At 43.1% G+C, this 18,406-nt stretch overlaps 1 protein-coding gene across 1 annotated transcript in view; it reads right to left on the bottom strand.

Moving 5' to 3' along the window:
- The window catches only part of LYST (lysosomal trafficking regulator), a 3,942,656-nt gene that overhangs the window by 2,477,314 nt on the left and 1,446,936 nt on the right, over positions 1–18,406 (bottom strand). The window contains exon 22 of the mRNA XM_069606985.1: positions 4,391–4,519. Coding sequence (XP_069463086.1) covers positions 4,391–4,519 — 129 coding nt within the window. The remainder of the gene's footprint in view (positions 1–4,390; positions 4,520–18,406) is intronic.

Raw genomic sequence — 18,406 nt, 5'->3', positions numbered from 1 at the left:
TTGAACACTGTGATAAGATAACAGTGGTTTACAATTGCTGTCAGTAAAAGGAGTGATTTACTGTGCCCCAATTAGAAAACTTGAGGTCATCTAGATTTAAGAAGGTCCTTGAGATTTCAAAGTTCCAACGCTTATTTTGCACTACATTTTGTACAGACATTGTTTGCATAACACTTTGCACTTTAGGGTGAATCTACCCACAGTGGGTGATAGTCCACTGGAAGGAGATAACCAAAACCAAATCATTCTTTTACACTGTGTTGTCTTGTTTTTTTATAATATGTATTGTTTTATGACTGCTTATATGGATGTAATGTACTTTGTATGTTTTTAATTGCACACTGGGTTTTACAAAGTTCTGTTGTTCGATACTTTTTTCATGTGCTTAAGAATAATAATAAAAACTGTATTTGCATTGTAAGATCATTTTCAAAATACTCAGTACCTATTTGGTGCATGGGCTGAGTAGTTGGAGAGAGAATATAAGAGGTATAGAGGTAGAAGAGACACACTGGTTCCTAGGTTGAGATTGTCTGTTTGCTGCGGGCAGAACCTTTGTGTCGGTAAACTTGCCCATATCCTCTTTTGCGTTTGGTTGGTTTGTGCCATACGGATTAGTCATGGGGCTTGATTGATGAAAGGAATGAAGTTCTTTAGAATTCTGACTGTCATTATTCACATACTTACGGACACTATACTTTTTGGAGTTAGTGGTGACTTTAGGTGTATGAGTTCCTCTTGTTTGAGGAGAGGTTTTATTTCTCTTTATGCCAAAGGGTTTTGGACTTTTTCTACCCACAGTAGGGTGTTTAACTTGTGGAACATACAAATCATCATAATAACAAGCCATTATCTACTTTCGCATTTGTGTCTTCCGTAGAGGAAGATAAATACTGTGTCTCACCCGACGGATTCCTCTCACTTCCCTGGGCCTTTTCCCCTCCCATGTGATCCTCCCACAGAACACCACCCCCAAGGTCAGGATCAGGAAGCGTCTGCCTTTCCCTGGCCACCTGGGAGGAGACTTTAGGCAGGGGTTTAGCGAGGGATCCGTAGGATTTATCACAATGGATATGTTCAAAGTTCCCGGGAATGGCTCCCTTCCCCAGGTTTCTCTCCACCAAAACATAAGCACCAAAGAATAACCAAGTTCTTTAAGGCCCAAGGGGCTGCCTATCCTCTTGGTGTTACAATCCACTCCAGGGGAAATAACTCCCTTCCCCAAGTCTTTTCCACAAATACTGTTATTCAAAATCCAAGGGCATGAATCTTCCTTGGGATTCTCTTTTCAAAGTAACAAAATTTGGGTGTGGGTCCCAGACTCGCCAAACACCTGGAATACTCTCCTGCCAGGTTCTCTCTTTATTCCTGCATTTCTTGCATTCATACACTTCCCATATTTTGTATTGTTTTCATCAAAACGGGGGGTCTCAAACCCACTTTCATTCACTTTCTTGGTTAAATTTTGCTCTGGGTCACCAGACTCATGTACCTGGTACTTATCAATACTTGGCGAAGCTGCAGAAGCGCCCCTGTTACCCACCTTCCCTTTCTAGGGCCCACTGGTTTTCTCTGGCATTTTTCAGACCTCTCGATTCAAACGCATGAAATGCCACCGGCAACTCGCCTCCACTTTACGGGCTTAGCAGCTTCGTTTAGCAGCTTCCATGTCATTTGCAGCTCCTGCCGCACTCATGAGCCCTTCTCTGTATTCAGGCAGCCTAGGCACTGCTTCTCTGTTCCCACGGTCACCATGAAGAGTCCTCTTCTCTTCTTGCTGTGATCCTGGTATGGCAAACCGGCTCCTGTGGGCCTTCTGTCGCAGACTCCCAGCTCGTCTGTGGGCTTCTCTGCTCGGCTTCTCCGGCAGTAACTAGCCGGTTGTATCTCTGTTATCATCAGCTGTTCTAACTTTAAACTCCTGCTTCCAGGAAGGGAGGGGAGCCAATCGGCTTCTTCCAAATACTAGATTTCTTCCTTCTGATTCTGCTGAGCATTTGGCATTACTTGGCCCCTCTCTTCCTCATCTCAATCTTTTTTATTATGTTGGTTAAAGAATGTTGAGGGATACTATCAGCAGGCTTTAAGGGTTGTTGAAGTGGGTGATCAGGCATGAGGAAGGGAATGGCTATCCCTAAAAAGGAAAGTGGGAACACACCAGGTCTCATCTGATCATGCCAGGGTCGGACTGGGCCATAACATTGTCTCGGGCACCAATAAAAAAGTGGCCCTCAGTTGCAAATGGCTATTCATTCCTTCCATCCTTTTGTGACCCTGTTTGACTAGTACCCAAGTGGGATTTTTGGGAGGAAATGTGACGCAAATTGTGCATTTGAAAGAATATGTATTCAGCAACACTGGTCAAAACTACTAGCCTCATAGCAAAGTAACTCATCAAACTGGCCCACATTGGCCAGAAAAGTGGCCCACTTTGACTAAAACAACCGGCCCACACCAGCATTTTGTGTTTTTGGTTCGGCCATGGGCCTATTGCCCTATAGGCCAGTCCAAGCCTGTGCCAGGCTCTCCCCCGGAGGGTTGCCTACCTTCATGTGAACCTCCGCCAGGGTCAGGAACATGCAGCTGCTGCCGTTCCCTAGCCACATGAGGTGGGGCAGCCACTGGGAAAGAGGTGATGACATCATCAGATTCATCACACTCTCCTATGGAGAGTACAGCCTTGCCTCGGTCCATGTTGCCACACAAGTTAAAGGAGGTATATGTCTTACTGTGTCTGTCTTAGCTGTATGATTGGGTTCATGCTTGGTTTGTAAAAGTGTGAGGGTTCAGTAGGCGCTTTAGCCTCTACTCATCCATGTAGTTCTGCAGAGCAGAAGTCAATTCATCACACAAGGCTCCTTTCCTTCCGACAGAATCCAGCACAAAAGCAAAATCTAGATCTGTAAAATCATGTCTGGTCTTCCAAACTCTGTACCATGTGTACCAATCTTAAATTACTTTTATTAAAAACCCCTAAACTCCTCCCAGTATTCCTTTCCCTAGCACTTGATTTTCCAATACCCATATATTTTTAGCTGAATGTGTTTCACACTTTGCTTCACACTCTAAAGTATTCCAAGAGTTGAATCTAAAACATAAACCTTACCCCATTTGCCCTCAGATTCGATAGAAATTGCTTATCGGACAAGGTACTATGAAAACATTGGGTTTTACTGTTTCACATATCTTAATGCTTACAAGAGAATCATATTTGGTAACTACCCCTAACATTTATAAAATGTCGCCCCATCACCCACACGGCTGTAGCACTTCATTCTTGCACAGTAAATTTGTGCTACCCCTCTAAACACTTAACATTATCAAATGTGTACTTTAAAAAAGTAACAAAGTACCCCATTTTGTCATTCATATCCTAGCTCAGTGGGAAATCCTTACAGTGTTCCTCTTTCAGTGGCTCATACAATTCCCATATACCATGGAAAACAAACGTTCAGGTCCGACATTTGAATGCGACAAGATCAGAAGCTGGGCCACAAGCCTGGATCAACACTCCCTTCATGCACCACCCACTTCCATTGTGTCACTTACATTCACCAGCTGTGCAATAGTTCTTCCATGATGAGTCTTCGTAATTGTTACCTCCCATTTTGGCAACCCCTCATTTGAAACTGAGTAAATACAGATGTGGTTTCAATTGTGTGGTAATACTGTACCCGGTTCTCACTTTGAGCGTTAACTTTTCTAATATGTATTTTAGTATTCTTCTACAGTATCCCTAAATTGTGCAGGCTTAAATAGCCATCCAGAGATTGCACAATAGGAGGCCAAGCAAAAGACAGAACAGGAAATAGTTGTAAGAGAAGAGTGAAGCAAAAAAGGTTTGAGATGGAGCTGTTTTGGCGCCATTTATTTATAATTCATTGGTGAAAGCAGAAGGTGTTTTGGCAACAAACACAACACAGAGGATGGCGCATGAAAGTAACAACCCTTTTCATGAGTATGTTATGTTATTGTGTGTAATACTTTCTTCTTCTGCCATTTACATGGCTTCCTGGCACTCGTGTGTGAGAACAAGTCCTGAAACCCTGGAATCGGCTGGAGTTCCTAGCAGTGGACAGTGTGCAGTGCTTTGTCATAAACTACGGGGGGGGGTGGGGGGGAAGACATATGGGAGCAGGCTTAGTGAGTAGCAAACCAACAGTGGAGTGAAATCACTCCTGGGGAGAATCTCCGTGGAGAAAACCTAGGAGCAGATTTGCAGTGGGGTAGCTGGGAGCAAAATCACATCAGGGCAAAATAACAGTGGAACATCAAAGAGGAAAAGCCAAGCGTGTCAAAATTATACAAAATTAAGATTGAGCCAAGCATAAAAGTCCATGTACACAATTAAAATTAAACGACTTTACAATTAAGGGGTTATTAAAATTACCTTCAGATCGGACAGCATCAAAGTCAGATAGAGATGGCATTACGAACTCGGAACTAGTACCAGCCTTTTTGACAATGCTCCACCTTTGATATATAATTGTTTGAATTTTTTCCATAAATAATGGACCATCTGTAAGTCAAATAGATTAAATATAATGTATTACATTGTTAATTGGCTTTTTTTTAAATCAGATATGTGATAACGACTAAATAATTCCTACGTTCCCATTGTACGTTTGAAATGCAATGCAAATATTACAAAAGGTGAAATTCCGTATCTTAGTCTTAAAAGCAATATGAGCTTCTATTAACCGTATGTGGTTTTAATTTAATTAAGAATTCGTTTGGAAGGTTGCAGATAACCGGTTAACGGTAAAACCCTCAATTTTGATACTTTCTAAACAACTAGCAGTCAGTACATTTACAGATTAGAAAATCTACATTGTGAACTGCAGAAAGGTCCATAATAACTTTAAGGTGACTCCTACACGCTTGGTGGATGGCTTCTCCAACTTCTTAATGTATGATATGATATATGGCATTTATAACGCGCCTATACACAAGTGTTTCAAGGCGCAATGTAGGGGGGATTTGGGGGGCACAGAAGGAATGGAAACAGCTTCTTGTAGTGGATTAACAGAAGCTGTTTGCACTGTATGTTGGAGTGACATTTGTACATATCACATTATTTTATTTTTTTAAACACCGCAAACAGTATGGCATATCTAGCATGTTGCCACTCGGTGGCTATTGGTCATTCAAGTTGACTCCTTGACATTGAACAGAGCAAGTAGGCACACATGGGCTTGGGCTCGCCAGTGTTGTTGCACCAGATGTAACACTCTCCTGGGAAGCAAGCAGCTAGTAGAGCTATGGGCTCAATTGACCCCATCAATTATCGCATTTTACTTTTCCTGCCCAATTATTATGTAATAATAAGGGAATACAAACAATTGTTTGCTTCTTCACCAATTATTCTTGTATATGATTAGCCAACAAAAACATGCACACATTTCTCTTATACTCTACTCCGCGGTTCTTCGTTCATTTGATAAGATATAAAATAAGGCAATCATTGGAGTCAATGATGTAGGTAGCAGAGGCAGCTCATCACTCAGTGCACGGGGGTTCAGACCTACCAGATCTGAGCTGCCTGTCAATCACTGAAGGTACGTACGCTACTCACTTAAAGTGCACAGCACATGCCCTTTGTTTAAGTAAACAGCACACCTGTGCATCTTGTTCACTGTCAGTGCGACTCGCACACATACTTACACTGTATCTTTGGCAGTATGGCAAAGGGGCGCAGCCAGTGCTTTAATTCGGGTGCCAGGAGCACAATTTGAGAGCCTCTCTGGAGCCCCAGAGAAATCGGACCGAAAAGCAAGCCCATCAGCGCATGGCGAAAGCAGGGTGTGTGCATGAGGACTAAAACGGCTCAACTTGTCTTCAATATGACAGCCCACACCCAGCCACTCTAACCTTTTCAGGTACCCTGTCCTTGCTACCTCCACACAGTAATCAAACCAATAATTGAGTATTAAACCAGTATAGAGGGTAATCAAGTGCTGCTGTTCCCCTGTTCGCTAGTTACCTTACAGGTGATCCATATTTGTTTGTATTAACATTTATTAAGCATATAAACAATACATTCCACAAATTCGACATCTTTTACAATTTTAAAAAAAACAAGAACAGTCCCCCTCGATCCCTTTATCCTCCTTCACAGTAAGTCTCAACAATAATAGCATTTTAGCCGTTACATCGTATTTTGACTCTTGAACATAAAGGTACATTGGAAGCGTAGATTAAAGCTCCAAGATTCTTTCCCAGATTCGTTCATAAAGGTTGAATTTCTTATTCCTATACAAGAGCACCCTGTCCATTGCAGACATTTGCTGTAAATCTTTTACCCAAGTAGAGGCAGAAGGCGCCTGCTCACTCCTCCAAACCCGCAGTATAATTTTCTTTGCAGCTAACAATACCCTGAAGTACCAACACCACCGCTACCAATTCCTCCTCCCGCAAGACAATGCTCGAAAAATCATAATCCACATCAAGCATCAGTACTTTGTTCATAGTCAGTGTGACTTCTTTCCAGAATTCCCTTAAACCGCTACATTCCCACATCATATGTTCAAACGATCCCACTTTGTGTTTACATTTCCAACATGCCTCTGTCTCTAGCAAACCCCTTTCATACAGTTTCTTGGGTGTCCAGTACACTATACTCCAAACTTTTATCTGACTCGCCCTTTCTCCCAAGTTTAGTGATGTCAAGGTCAAATTTCTGCACAAGTTGTTCCATCTTCCCACACTCATTTTTGAGTCGAATATCTGACCATTTCTCAAGTAGCTTCACATTAGTCTCTTTGTATTTTGCCAAATGTTTATAGCCCTTTGAGGCAAAGTGTGCTTCCAACTTGAATTCCATATTTGAATGCTCCACTGCAGGAGCTACTATACATTTTGTGAAGAAGATGCCTTTCATTCACCTGCATAACGCAAAATTGTGCATTTGGCCTTTTTCTTGCATTCTACATGCCCCTGTGTCTGTCCTCACATCTTTTCCTATGTTGCAATTTACCCAGTCTTCCACCTGAGATGAAACCGATCACCTGGCTGTTCCCTGTTGTCTTAATTCTTTCTTTCCAGCTTGCGCCTGTAAACGTTAATTGTGCATATGCATGTCCTTTATTTTTGTAGAGTACACCCTAGCTGTAGAGCAACAGAGCGCTGTACAAGGCCATGACAGCATAGCACTCTTAAATCTCTGCTCTAGTTACATTATTTGGTGTTCAGCCAGTTCCCCTCCAGCCCATTTGCCACCCTATTATCTTCCGATATGTTTGCTTGAGGGCTATATATCACACCCGTAAAACTGATGCTCTCCTAAACAGCCCACACCCTTTCGGTCCCTGTATTCTAGACACACCTGTGTTGTCCCTTTCATTATTACACAATCATACATTTGAGACGTTAAAGGAGAGATTCTCCCAGGGGTTTAAATCGTCTGATCAACCCGAGATCTATTTTGGACCATGTACTGATGGATTCCATTTTTTCTTTCAATGCATCTTACCATACATTGTATCTACGAACCGTATGGGTCCACAACAGCCATCTTGTGATAATCCAATCAGTTGATGGATCGCCCTGGTGGCAATAAATCATAACATGGGCCACTTGTGACATCATCATGCTGGAGTTTACCTTGTCACAAAATTAGTGTACGTCGTAGACAAACATCCCTTCTATGCAATGTATTGCCCTGTCTATGGAAATGGCAAGACACCTCTGTGCTTAATAAATATCAACAAATCATTTCTCCTTGACGAGATTATTGATTCTCCATGGCCCTCCTCAGACAATTGGGGGGGCGGGTGGACCCGGGTCCAGCAAAGGCCCAGGTGAGGAACACAAAGTACAACTCAAAGGGGTCTTGAATCTAATGTCACTTGGCCAGATGGCCACTACAGAAAGGGTGTCTCCTGATTTTGTCCCGACCACCAAGATATGTGCGTCACCGTTCCTGGAGGCATGGACCTTTTCCGCTAACGACATAGATTCCCCCATCCCTTAACAAAGGCAGTTACCACTTTGGCCCAGCTCTGGCAATAGGGGAGGATGGGCCCACGGTCCTGTATCTTATTTTGCTAAACAATCTAGCCCTCATTTCAAAGTTTAGACATTGCATACTGGGATGACCCCTGAAAGTATTTTACATCAGGAAAAAGGGCACGAATTTAAGGGCAGTTCTTCCTGTATGTGCCCCAATTTCAAATACACTTACCCAACTTTATAAAGTCGACTTCGAATACTTTGCCAGAAACCAGCTCTGCATTCAACTAGATCACAGGCAACTATTTGTCTTTCTTGATGAATCCCCACGTCGTGTTTTAATTACCAGTATTTGTTCTAGTTTTAATTTAGATTCACCATCTAGGAAGTTCATTGCTGGTACTTTTTATGCTGTTCTCCCTGCTTAATGTGTTTTGATATATATGCAATATTTATATATTCATCACATTTGAATGTATCTCTAGCTCTTTAAAGACTACTTTTCATTAGATGTTCATTTCTATCTATCTAATGAATGTAATGTTTTGTAGTAATATTTCTATTTAATTTAAGAACTTCTTGTGCAGCCAATAATGCCTTCCAGTCTTGTTTTGGGATGCCTGTACTGCAGTCATGTTAAAACTCCCAGGACAGTGCTTCACATTTTCACGAAGATGTGTATTTCATTTATTCTTATTTAATGGGTATTTGTAAGGTGCATATATAACGAAATGTGTTTCCAGGCACCACAAGACCAAAGTGCAGACGGAGCAAGGGGAGTATTAAAAGAAGGCTCAACTAACTTCTGTCGCTTGCATGCAAGAGGAGCTGTTGACCAACCCTCTTAGAGTAAAGAGAAAACTGAAGGAACTAGACTGGATTGCTACCTTAGAGATGGTTGAAGAGAACAAACTTTTAAACCATCTACCTCCTCTACAGAGAAAATACAACGATCCGGCCGAAATTTACAAAAAATTCCCTAGTAAGCCTCTGAGACAGCTCTTTATGAAAGCGAGGCTAAATGTGTTGCCAACCAACGAAATTTTGTTTATCAGAGGAAACAGTCCATCAAATTTATGTAGACTATGCAAAGAGTAAAAGGCGATAGAAACGATTAGACATCTATTAACTTCCTGCACGGCGCTGAGAACCCTGAGAAAGGCCTATTTGTCAACCGTTCTGGAGGCCTCAATCTTGCGGGAAAAGGAGACTTGGTGGAAACTGCTAATTAGCGGACAAAAAACATCCTGGGCAATTGCCACTGCAAAGATTTTGCAACAGGCTTTCATCTTGATAGAACAAAGTAAAGAAGAAGAAGTGAAAAGCTAAGCCATACAAGTGCTCCTGTCTACGGCTCTCGTGACGAAAACAGAAGAAATAGACTTTGACAATTTTGTTAAAACCAATGAATTTTGGGTAAAAACAATAATAAAAAAAAAAAATAAAAAAAAATAAACAGTAACAGTAACAATAAAGCAATAACGGTCTTACTGGCCCTTGTGACATTTGGAACGTGCAAGTGCAGTGGCGGTAGGTGCAGGAGAAATGGAAGGGAGGGGAACAGAAAAGGGGGGGGTGTTTATAAGAGTATGGTTGCTCATCTGTGGCTTCCTAGATACCGAGGTAGACAGCCGGGCCAAGGATTTAAGGGAAAATAGCTTCCGCGTGTGTAACATGCACTTTTCTTCAAATGTGTATGAATCACTGAAAAGAGTCGCCCCAGACTGACTCTTAAAGGATAGTTCCGGGACTTTTTTTTTATTGTCCCTACGGGTCGGCCATGTGTTTTTAAGCATAAATCGGTAGATCGTAGAAAACTTTCCTATGGACCTTACCCGACTTTTCGCACATTATCGCACTCGAAATCAGCCTCCATTTTGTGATAATCCTATCATTTCGCCCCATCGACCTGGCTCACCTGCCTTTGCGGCACTAAATCAAATCCCCCGCCCCTGAGCCTGACATCAGCAGACGCGTACTGCCCATTTCCCAACGCCAAAGCACGTTTCGTGTCAACAATCGCTGCGCCTCAGCTAATGACGTGTCGCCATGGAAATGGCAGGACGCCTCTTTCCCCAATAAGTATAAACAGATCGTTTCACAACACACAGCAGCAGATTTTCGATTCCATTCCTCTCTCTGTGTTACTTTGAGTATTCTGTGACTCGTTTCAGTGCTCTGGTCAGCTACCTTCGCCGCTTGTAGCCCGTGTGAACACCTGTACCATCTCGGTAAATTATTTTACTTTCTTTACCACACAATGGCTACAATAATGCCGTATATGTACGAGCCCGAGTACACCGAGGAGGAACTACTGGAAAGGCAAGCACGCGGAAACGATGGGGATTCGGACGGCAGTTGGGAGGACCAGTCAACGGATGAAGAGCCTGGACCATGTCGCATGGACGGCGTCTCCACCTGGTGCACGTGTAATCAGTGCGAGCTAATGCCAACTGAGGAGGAGAACTGCTGCTGCCGTGAAAATTCCGGGTGCTTGGCCTACATTTCGGAAGGCGAGCAAGGTCTGCAGGAAGGCGAGCAAAGTCCGCAATGCATCACCGAGCTGCCAGAGTTCAGGGAAGCCTGCCTCTCACGGACCGTGTTGAGGATGATGATGGTGCTTATGCACGAACTTCGCGGCACTGTTCGTCCGCATAATCCGAGTAACGAGTAAGTATACTCTGGTTGTGATGTCAGTGATGCCACTACTATTTCATGGTCGTCTCCCACATATAAAATTACATCTACATATCATTCGAACGCATGTAAATTGGTTCCATATAGTGAATTTTCTAGATATATTTTTTTTCAAAGCAAAATGACATGTTTTACCTGAATCGACATTGATAAGAAAGTTTTGTCATTTTAATACAGTTTGCATCTTTCTTTTTCACAGGTGGTACAGGCTGGTGGCCTATCGTTGCTTCACTTGGTGGCTTCACGGGAGGCTCGGACACCGCGTTCGGAGAGTAATACCTGCCTGTGCGGTACTTGCCATTAGACAACATTTCCCCAGCGACAGTGGACAATACCGCGGGTTTTCCCTGGATGTGCTGCAACCGGAACTTTACAATGTGTAATGTTTATTATTTATGTTCAATTGAAATTAAGATCTAAAATAAAGCCCAACATATATTTTAACAATGGTTGTTTTGATTTTTTAAATGAATCTAGTGTGTCTCCATTGAATAGTCTTCCTGTGCCTTGTCTTGTCACACCACATGTCTCCGGCCAGCATCCTCCCTCACGCTGGCCGCCCACCTTCAATCCACATAACCGTTGAACACATATATGCAGCAGTCATACATATATTATTTTGCGGGTTGGCATCAAGCCTACCGGCCTTGCCTCCTCCCCCGAAAATACTTACCACACCACTTTGATCAAGCGTTGGCAATAAAAAGCCGTTGGATTTTATTGATACAAAACATGGTTATAGGTAAATAATCAATATGGTTGATCATAATAAATCATCCTTTTGGGCACCGGGTGCAGAGATGACCCCCATATATTCTCCTGGGAGGGTGAGGTATTTATAAACTCACCCCCCTGCCTTCCATGTACTAGATCCTGCAGCCTGCCTCTTACATGCAGTTAGATGGCCTCTCCTTGGTGAGGCCCTGCGGCAAACGGGTCTTGTCTGCACGACCACCGCCCCAATCCACCCCCGCCCTATCAAAGGCAGTTCGCACCAGGGTACTTGCGCTGGCAAGTGGAGCTGTCAGGGAGCGATAAAGGCCAAGAGGTGCCAAAGACCATGTACACTTCAAAGTGGTCTATAGAGCACGGGTTGTTGTTCCCATGTCTACCTCCAGACCCCGTGTCTCCTGCCAAGCATCCCCCCTCACGCTGGACGCCCCCCTGCAATCCACATAAGTGTGTCTCCATTCACGAGTCTTCCTGTGTCTTGTCTGCACGACCACCGCCCCAATCCACCCCCCAGCCCTATCAAAGGCAGTTCGCACCAGGGTACTTGCGCTGGCAAGTGGAGCTGTCAGGGAGCGATAAAGGCCAAGAGGTGCCAAAGACCATGTACACTTCAAAGTGGTCTATAGAGCACGGGTTGTTGTTCCCATGTCTACCTCCAGACCCCGTGTCTCCTGCCAAGCATCCCCCCTCACGCTGGACGCCCCCCTGCAATCCACATAAGTGTGTCTCCATTCACGAGTCTTCCTGTGTCTTGTCTGCACGACCACCGCCCCAATCCACCCCCCCGCCCTATCAAAGGCATACACACGTCATTCATTCACAAACACACCCCTGTTTCGAATTCTTTATAACCCACTTCATATTTCTAATGAGAACTTCTTTGCGCTTTGCTAGTCAACCCGTGAAGGTGCTGGTTATCTGCTCTTCGTCTCTGAGAACTTCCGTGACCACTTCGAGCAAACTCGTCAGTTTGCAACCTGTGAACTGCTCCCTGTTCTACGACAAGAAACTACTCTGATCCCTGCATCTAACTGTTTGTTCGTCAAGGTAAGGCCATGTACCATAATCATTTTGCGTCCAATTTTTTAATTTATATCTATTTGCTAGCAGTCATTAAATTGCATCCATGTTTTCATTTCGTTCACGACAGTACATGCAAGGAACTAGTCACATGTTCTGAGTTTAGTCAAATTATTTTTCTATTTTTTTAAAGTTATTCAAATACTTATCCGCATGTGAATAACGTGCATAGTTCCAAGAACCAAAACGAACCTTGCATTTAAACTTTTATGTGTCATTTAATTTTTTAACACATTGGTATTCATAGAGAATTGTTGATCTTTACTTTTCAGAACTTTCCACAATGCCTGCCTGTTCCATTGGCGGTTGCCCTTCGAAGACCCATAACAAATCTGAAGGTACTATAATGCATGTTTTCCCTAAGACAATAGATCAGATAAGAGAATGGGTCCGATATTGCGGATATCCACCGTCTGAGCTTGAAAGTAGAGTCCTAGAAGTCTTTGCGGACAAGAGGGGTGATCGATACCGCATCTGCAGCAGGCACTTTAGCTCAGACATGTACTCCACATCATTGCTAATAAAGAAGAAAACACCGCGAGCGAAGCGAAAATTGCTCTCAACCGCTTTTCCCACTCTATTCGTCCACATCCCTCCACTGGTGAGTCAAGTTTACGGATTTAGCTCTCGGCCTTGCGGTAGTGTGTAGCATTAGCTAACAATAATTTCCCCATTTATGTATCCACTCAATATCAAGGCGGAAGATTCTCCATCCGTGTCGTTATTGCAGTCATCAGCCACTTCAAGCGCCTATCGGGTAATCTTACTTAGCTATTCTGACACTGACTTGTTTTAGGCATGTAAATCAATAGTTTTAATTTATCGTGTACTTATTTTACCTAATGGTACACCATAGTACTCGTCCTCTAGTCTTTGTTTTCAGTTATAATTATTGTTATCCAAAATAATGCAAGTACTGTCTTTCAGGGAGATGCTGAGGAGTCCAACGCATTGACGACAACCGTTGATGTCACTCAGATGCTCGAGGTACGTTTCCGGACAGTTCCATCGATGGAGATCATCAGATCTTGCATTCTTGTAGCATGATTGTTACACACAATGTTTCTTTCGTTTTTAGCCATTGATATGTCCTTCTGTCGTCGCCCTCCTATGTGTCTTCTTTTTTCAATATTGTGTTCATTACTAATGAAAGTCCTATGTTTCAGGGAGTCGATGGAGCATTAGTCCAAGAAGAAGGGGGAGCATGCAGTTACGGGTCGGCGCAACAGCTTGCAGAAGTGTGCACCGCAGTTACAGCGTCCCTTGATGTTCTTATGCATTTCGAGGTATGGATACTGACAGTTCGATCAAGCGAGATCATATGACGTGATTACATCCGCTATACTTCCTTCTTTATTAACGCAAGTACTATGTTTCAGGGAGATGACGGAGCTTCTTCCACAAGAACATCACCCCTAGTAGTTGATGCAGATCTCTGGGTGGTGACACTTCCAACGATGGAGCAAATCGAATCATATTTAGATATCCATTATTTATTTTAGACAACTGATCATTTGTGCAGGTCTATTTAGATGAGCCGTTGACGCCTGCACAAAGTTTATGTTCTTTTTGACTAAATAGAAAACCATACTAATGCAATTACTGTGTTTCAGGGAGTTACTGAAGCGTCATCTTCAATAATATCATCAATGGAAGTCTATGCGGAGCCCGAGGTATGGATCTTGACAGTTCCATCTAACTAGATCAACAATGCGTGAATAATTGTCGTTTGAATGTTCTACACAATGCGTTCATTCGTGTTTTGCTATTGAGATGTACGTATGGGTATTGGTCCCCAAGTACATTTTGTGTTTTCAATATTATTATACATACTAATGAAAGTTCTATGTTTCAGGGAGTCGATGGAGCGTCAGTGAGTGATGGATGTGTTTATCATGAAAATATAGTAGTTGCAGCGCGAGAGGAAGTGGAGACATGCACACACGAGTCGGAGCAACAGCGTCCAGATGTTGAAGTTCGAGGCAAGAAAGTTTCAAAGAAAAGAAAGCAAAAGAAGGTTAGTGTCCTGGTCACTATATTATGTTGTTTTTCACTGTTAATAGTTCAATACTGTAAGTTGTGTTTAAACTGAACATCCCTTTTCCAATCTGTCCTCTAGTTGCGAGTGGGTGTACGAACTAGATCGACACAGACAAAGAAGCGAACGAGAGATGTTGCTTGTCAAACCTTTTGGCAGGGACTTGAGACTGGAGATGCATCGTGCCAATGGGAAGAATATGAAGTGATTGCCAACGGAGCTATACCACCACCAGCCATTGATAGTGAATGTCCTCCTGGTAGTTCGGATGCAGTCGGAGATCAATTCACAGAATCCACACCCGCAAAAACCAAGACCGCGAGAAAGTTGAAGAAATTGTTTTATTCTCCCATCGCCGGAGAAGGAACAGATGTTTCAATGGAAGAGAATAAAATGGACAACAATGAAACACCATCAATATCACTGAACATAGCGGAAGACGATATCAGAGATTGTACCTTTACTGTGAGTGACATGTCCTCAACGTTACAGGCCGAACCAGCTGGGATGCAGAGTGACAGTATAAGGAAAGAGGCCAAATTCATTGTATTCGATAGTTGTTTGATGGATATTATTATGATGATGAAATGTGGGCATTGGGGTGGTGGGGAAGTATGTGGGGAGCCATTGATTAATGTGACTCGTGCAATTCGAGGCACTAACCTTAAAATACATGCCACCTGTACACAATATCATCCGTTCTCATGGTCTGCACAACCCATGCTGGGGCAACTGCCAGCAGGCAATCTACTTTGTGCAGCGGCCGCACTTTTTAGTGGTTCAAGTTTTAAAAAGTTACAGTATTTCTTTCAGTTTGTGGGAATCCATTTCATTGCGAAAACTCAGTTCTACAAATACCAAACCGATTATCTATTTCCAGCCATTAGCGAAGCTTGGAGAATGGAAAAAATGTCTATTGAAAGTACATTCGCGGGCAAACGGTTCAGGCTAGCCGGTGATGGACAGTGCGACAGCCCAGGATTTTCAGCCAAGTACTGCACCTACCACTTTCAGGACATGGAAAGTAAGAAAATTGTGAGTTCGGTGGTCGTGCAGGTGTCACAAAGTACATCCTCAGTGGCCATGGAGAAAGTTGGCTTTGTAGCATCATTGCAAGAACTACAATCGCGGGGAATGGTGATCGACCTGATAGCCACGGACAGACACGTTTCAATTGCCAAGACAATGAGAGAAGTGTACAAAAATATAAATCACCAATTTGACGTATGGCATCTTGCAAAATCAATCAATAAAAAAATGTCGGCTGCAGGTAAAAAAAAAGATATGCAAGGTATTTCACAGTGGTCCAAGTCAATCAGCAACCATCTTTGGTGGAGCTCAAAAACATGTGAAGGGTCGTTGGAAATTCTACTGGAAAAATGGCGGTCAGTAATGCTGCACTGTAGCAACGTTCACCGGTGGACCACGAACCAACATTTCCACAATTGTGAACATGGCCATTTGTCCACAGAGGCTGCACGGAAGAAGAAGTGGTTGATTCCTTCATCACCCACTCACAAAGCCATTGAAAAGATTGTATTTGATAAAACTATAACAAAAGATTTAAGGGGACTCACGGAATTCTGCCACACAGGAGATTTGGAGGTGTTCCACAATATGTGCCTAAAGTACAGGCCAAAACGATTGCATTTTGGCATGGAGGGCATGATAAATCGGACTCTTCTAGCGGTCTTGGCACATAACCATAATGTTGGCCGTCAACAAAGTAGGACGACCGGAACTTTAGGGACGCTTCGCTACAATAAGGCCTTCACTAAAAGAAGTAAACAATGGGTGATCAAACCAGTGTTTGAGGATATGCAATATGAGTTTATTGAGAGACTTATTGTTGATGTCCTAGATAGGCACATACATGGAGTTGTGAACGAACCTGTGCAGGGGACAACTGCATTGCCACCCAACATTGCCTCTGTTCCATGTCCACCTAAAGCAGAGCTCATTGAGAAATACACATCACGGTTTAAATGATTGTAATTTGATTGTCTGTTCTCTCGAGCCTCCTCATGTCGCAGGCCCATTGAATGTGTGTATCTATGTAATGTGTAATGTGTAAATAAAAGTGTTTGCCCATTGTACATGCAATGTGTCTCTCCACCCTTGCCCCTCCCTTCAGCGTGCAGTAGTGCGAACCACCCGGGTGTCACCTGTGACTTTGCTCTCGAGTCTCCTCATGTCGCAGGCCCATTGAATGTGTGTATCTATGTAATGTGTAATGTGTAAATAAAAGTGTTTGCCCATTGTACATGCAATGTGTCTCTCCAACCTTGTTCATTTGCGCATTAAATTAAACCAAACAGTAATATAAATGATTTTTCAAAAAATATAGAATGTCTCCGTATTTATGGTTCTCTGGGGCTGCAAAGCACGCAGACAAGACACTGACTGTAGCTAACTAGGAATGTGTGCTCGCTCGTTCAAAGTGAAGGTCAGCTGCTTTGATTTTTTGCTCGGGTGCCGGAATGGCCCACGACTCAGTATAAGGTTCTATTGTTATTTGACCTTGACAGGCCGGGACCATCCCGAAAGACTTCTTTTTGGCGGTGTGGTGCAACAACGTAAGAAACGATAATGAATAAAATTTCAGAAACGATAGCCACGTTCATTAGAAGAAATAACGTCGGCATAGAAGGAGTGGTATTTCGCGGCTGCCCTACACAGAGACACAATGGAAAATGCAAATATAATGTAAGTAACTTTTGAAGAGTTTATACCGCAATTTAATTACTATACAGTGGCTTTAAAGACGGGTTAAGTGGTACTTGTTCGTTCTATGTGGCATATTGTTTTGTACCGCGCACTATCTATCTTTTACGGAAGCACCTCAAAACCTGCACTGCCTCACTGTCAACCCCTGCACTGGGGGACTGTCTCAGTATCCTACAGCCCCCCCTTCCCAGCACTTGTTCTGCACTTACCTTGCACTTGCCACCAGCTTGCCCTATGTATTTATTATTTTATGCTACTTACCCTGTACTCCACTTCCCCCCCCTCCCTGCCTCGCCACGCCTTCAAACACTTGTGTACACCCAGTAGCGCTGTCCTAGCTATGAAATGAATAATTTTAATAAAGATCTGATGGTGAGACTAATTTCATTTTTTATGTTTTTAAAACAGGTACATCCTGCACTATTGTCTGTGTCACGAGTACCAGACACCGGCGGACGGATTTTACAGCCGCCAGTTGCTTCTCCGCGTGAACAACGTTACCACCCTGACCATTTTATGGGACGATCGCCAAGTACAAGTATGCCCTTACGCGGTACTAACGGTTAGATGCAACATACATACCGTTGTGGTGGCCTAGTGCCTCGTTGTTGGAACAGCCATGCGATTATCAGTGCGACCTAAGAGCTTATTTTTATCGTAAACCAACACCCTGTGTACTGCACACGAACATCGCTTCCCTCAAGACAAACTATTTTGGATCGAGAGCAAAGAAAAATGCAAATCGCTGAATATTCTCTAAACATTTGATGTCCAATAAATGTACTTTGCCAAATGTACAATCTTGCCGTTTGCTTTTAAACCACAGTTTCACATTCCGAATTGTGGCGCTGTATTGTGAGATGATCTAAGACCCTGTGTACAGCAAAGGACCATCGCGTTCCTCAAAACGAACTTTTTGGAACGTGAGCAAATAAAAATGCAAATCGCTGAATATTCTCTAAACATTTGATGTCAAATAAATGTACTTTACCACATTTACAATCTTGCGGTTTGATTTAAAAGTACAGTTTCATATTCCGAATTGTGGCGCGCTGTGTTGTGAGCTGATCTGTGTTGATTTCCGGGTTCTGTGTGGAGTCGCGTAGAAGACGCCTGGGCGCGTTTGCCTACGCAGCACAGTCACGTCACGGATAGAGGCGGGGAATATGAATGTTTTGATAA

The sequence above is a fragment of the Ambystoma mexicanum genome, chromosome 4p (assembly GCF_040938575.1).
Source record: "Ambystoma mexicanum isolate Mex_15411 chromosome 4p, UKY_AmexF1_1, whole genome shotgun sequence".
In the NCBI taxonomy this organism is placed as follows: domain Eukaryota; kingdom Metazoa; phylum Chordata; class Amphibia; order Caudata; family Ambystomatidae; genus Ambystoma; species Ambystoma mexicanum.
This window is presented reverse-complemented; position numbering and strand designations above follow the sequence as displayed.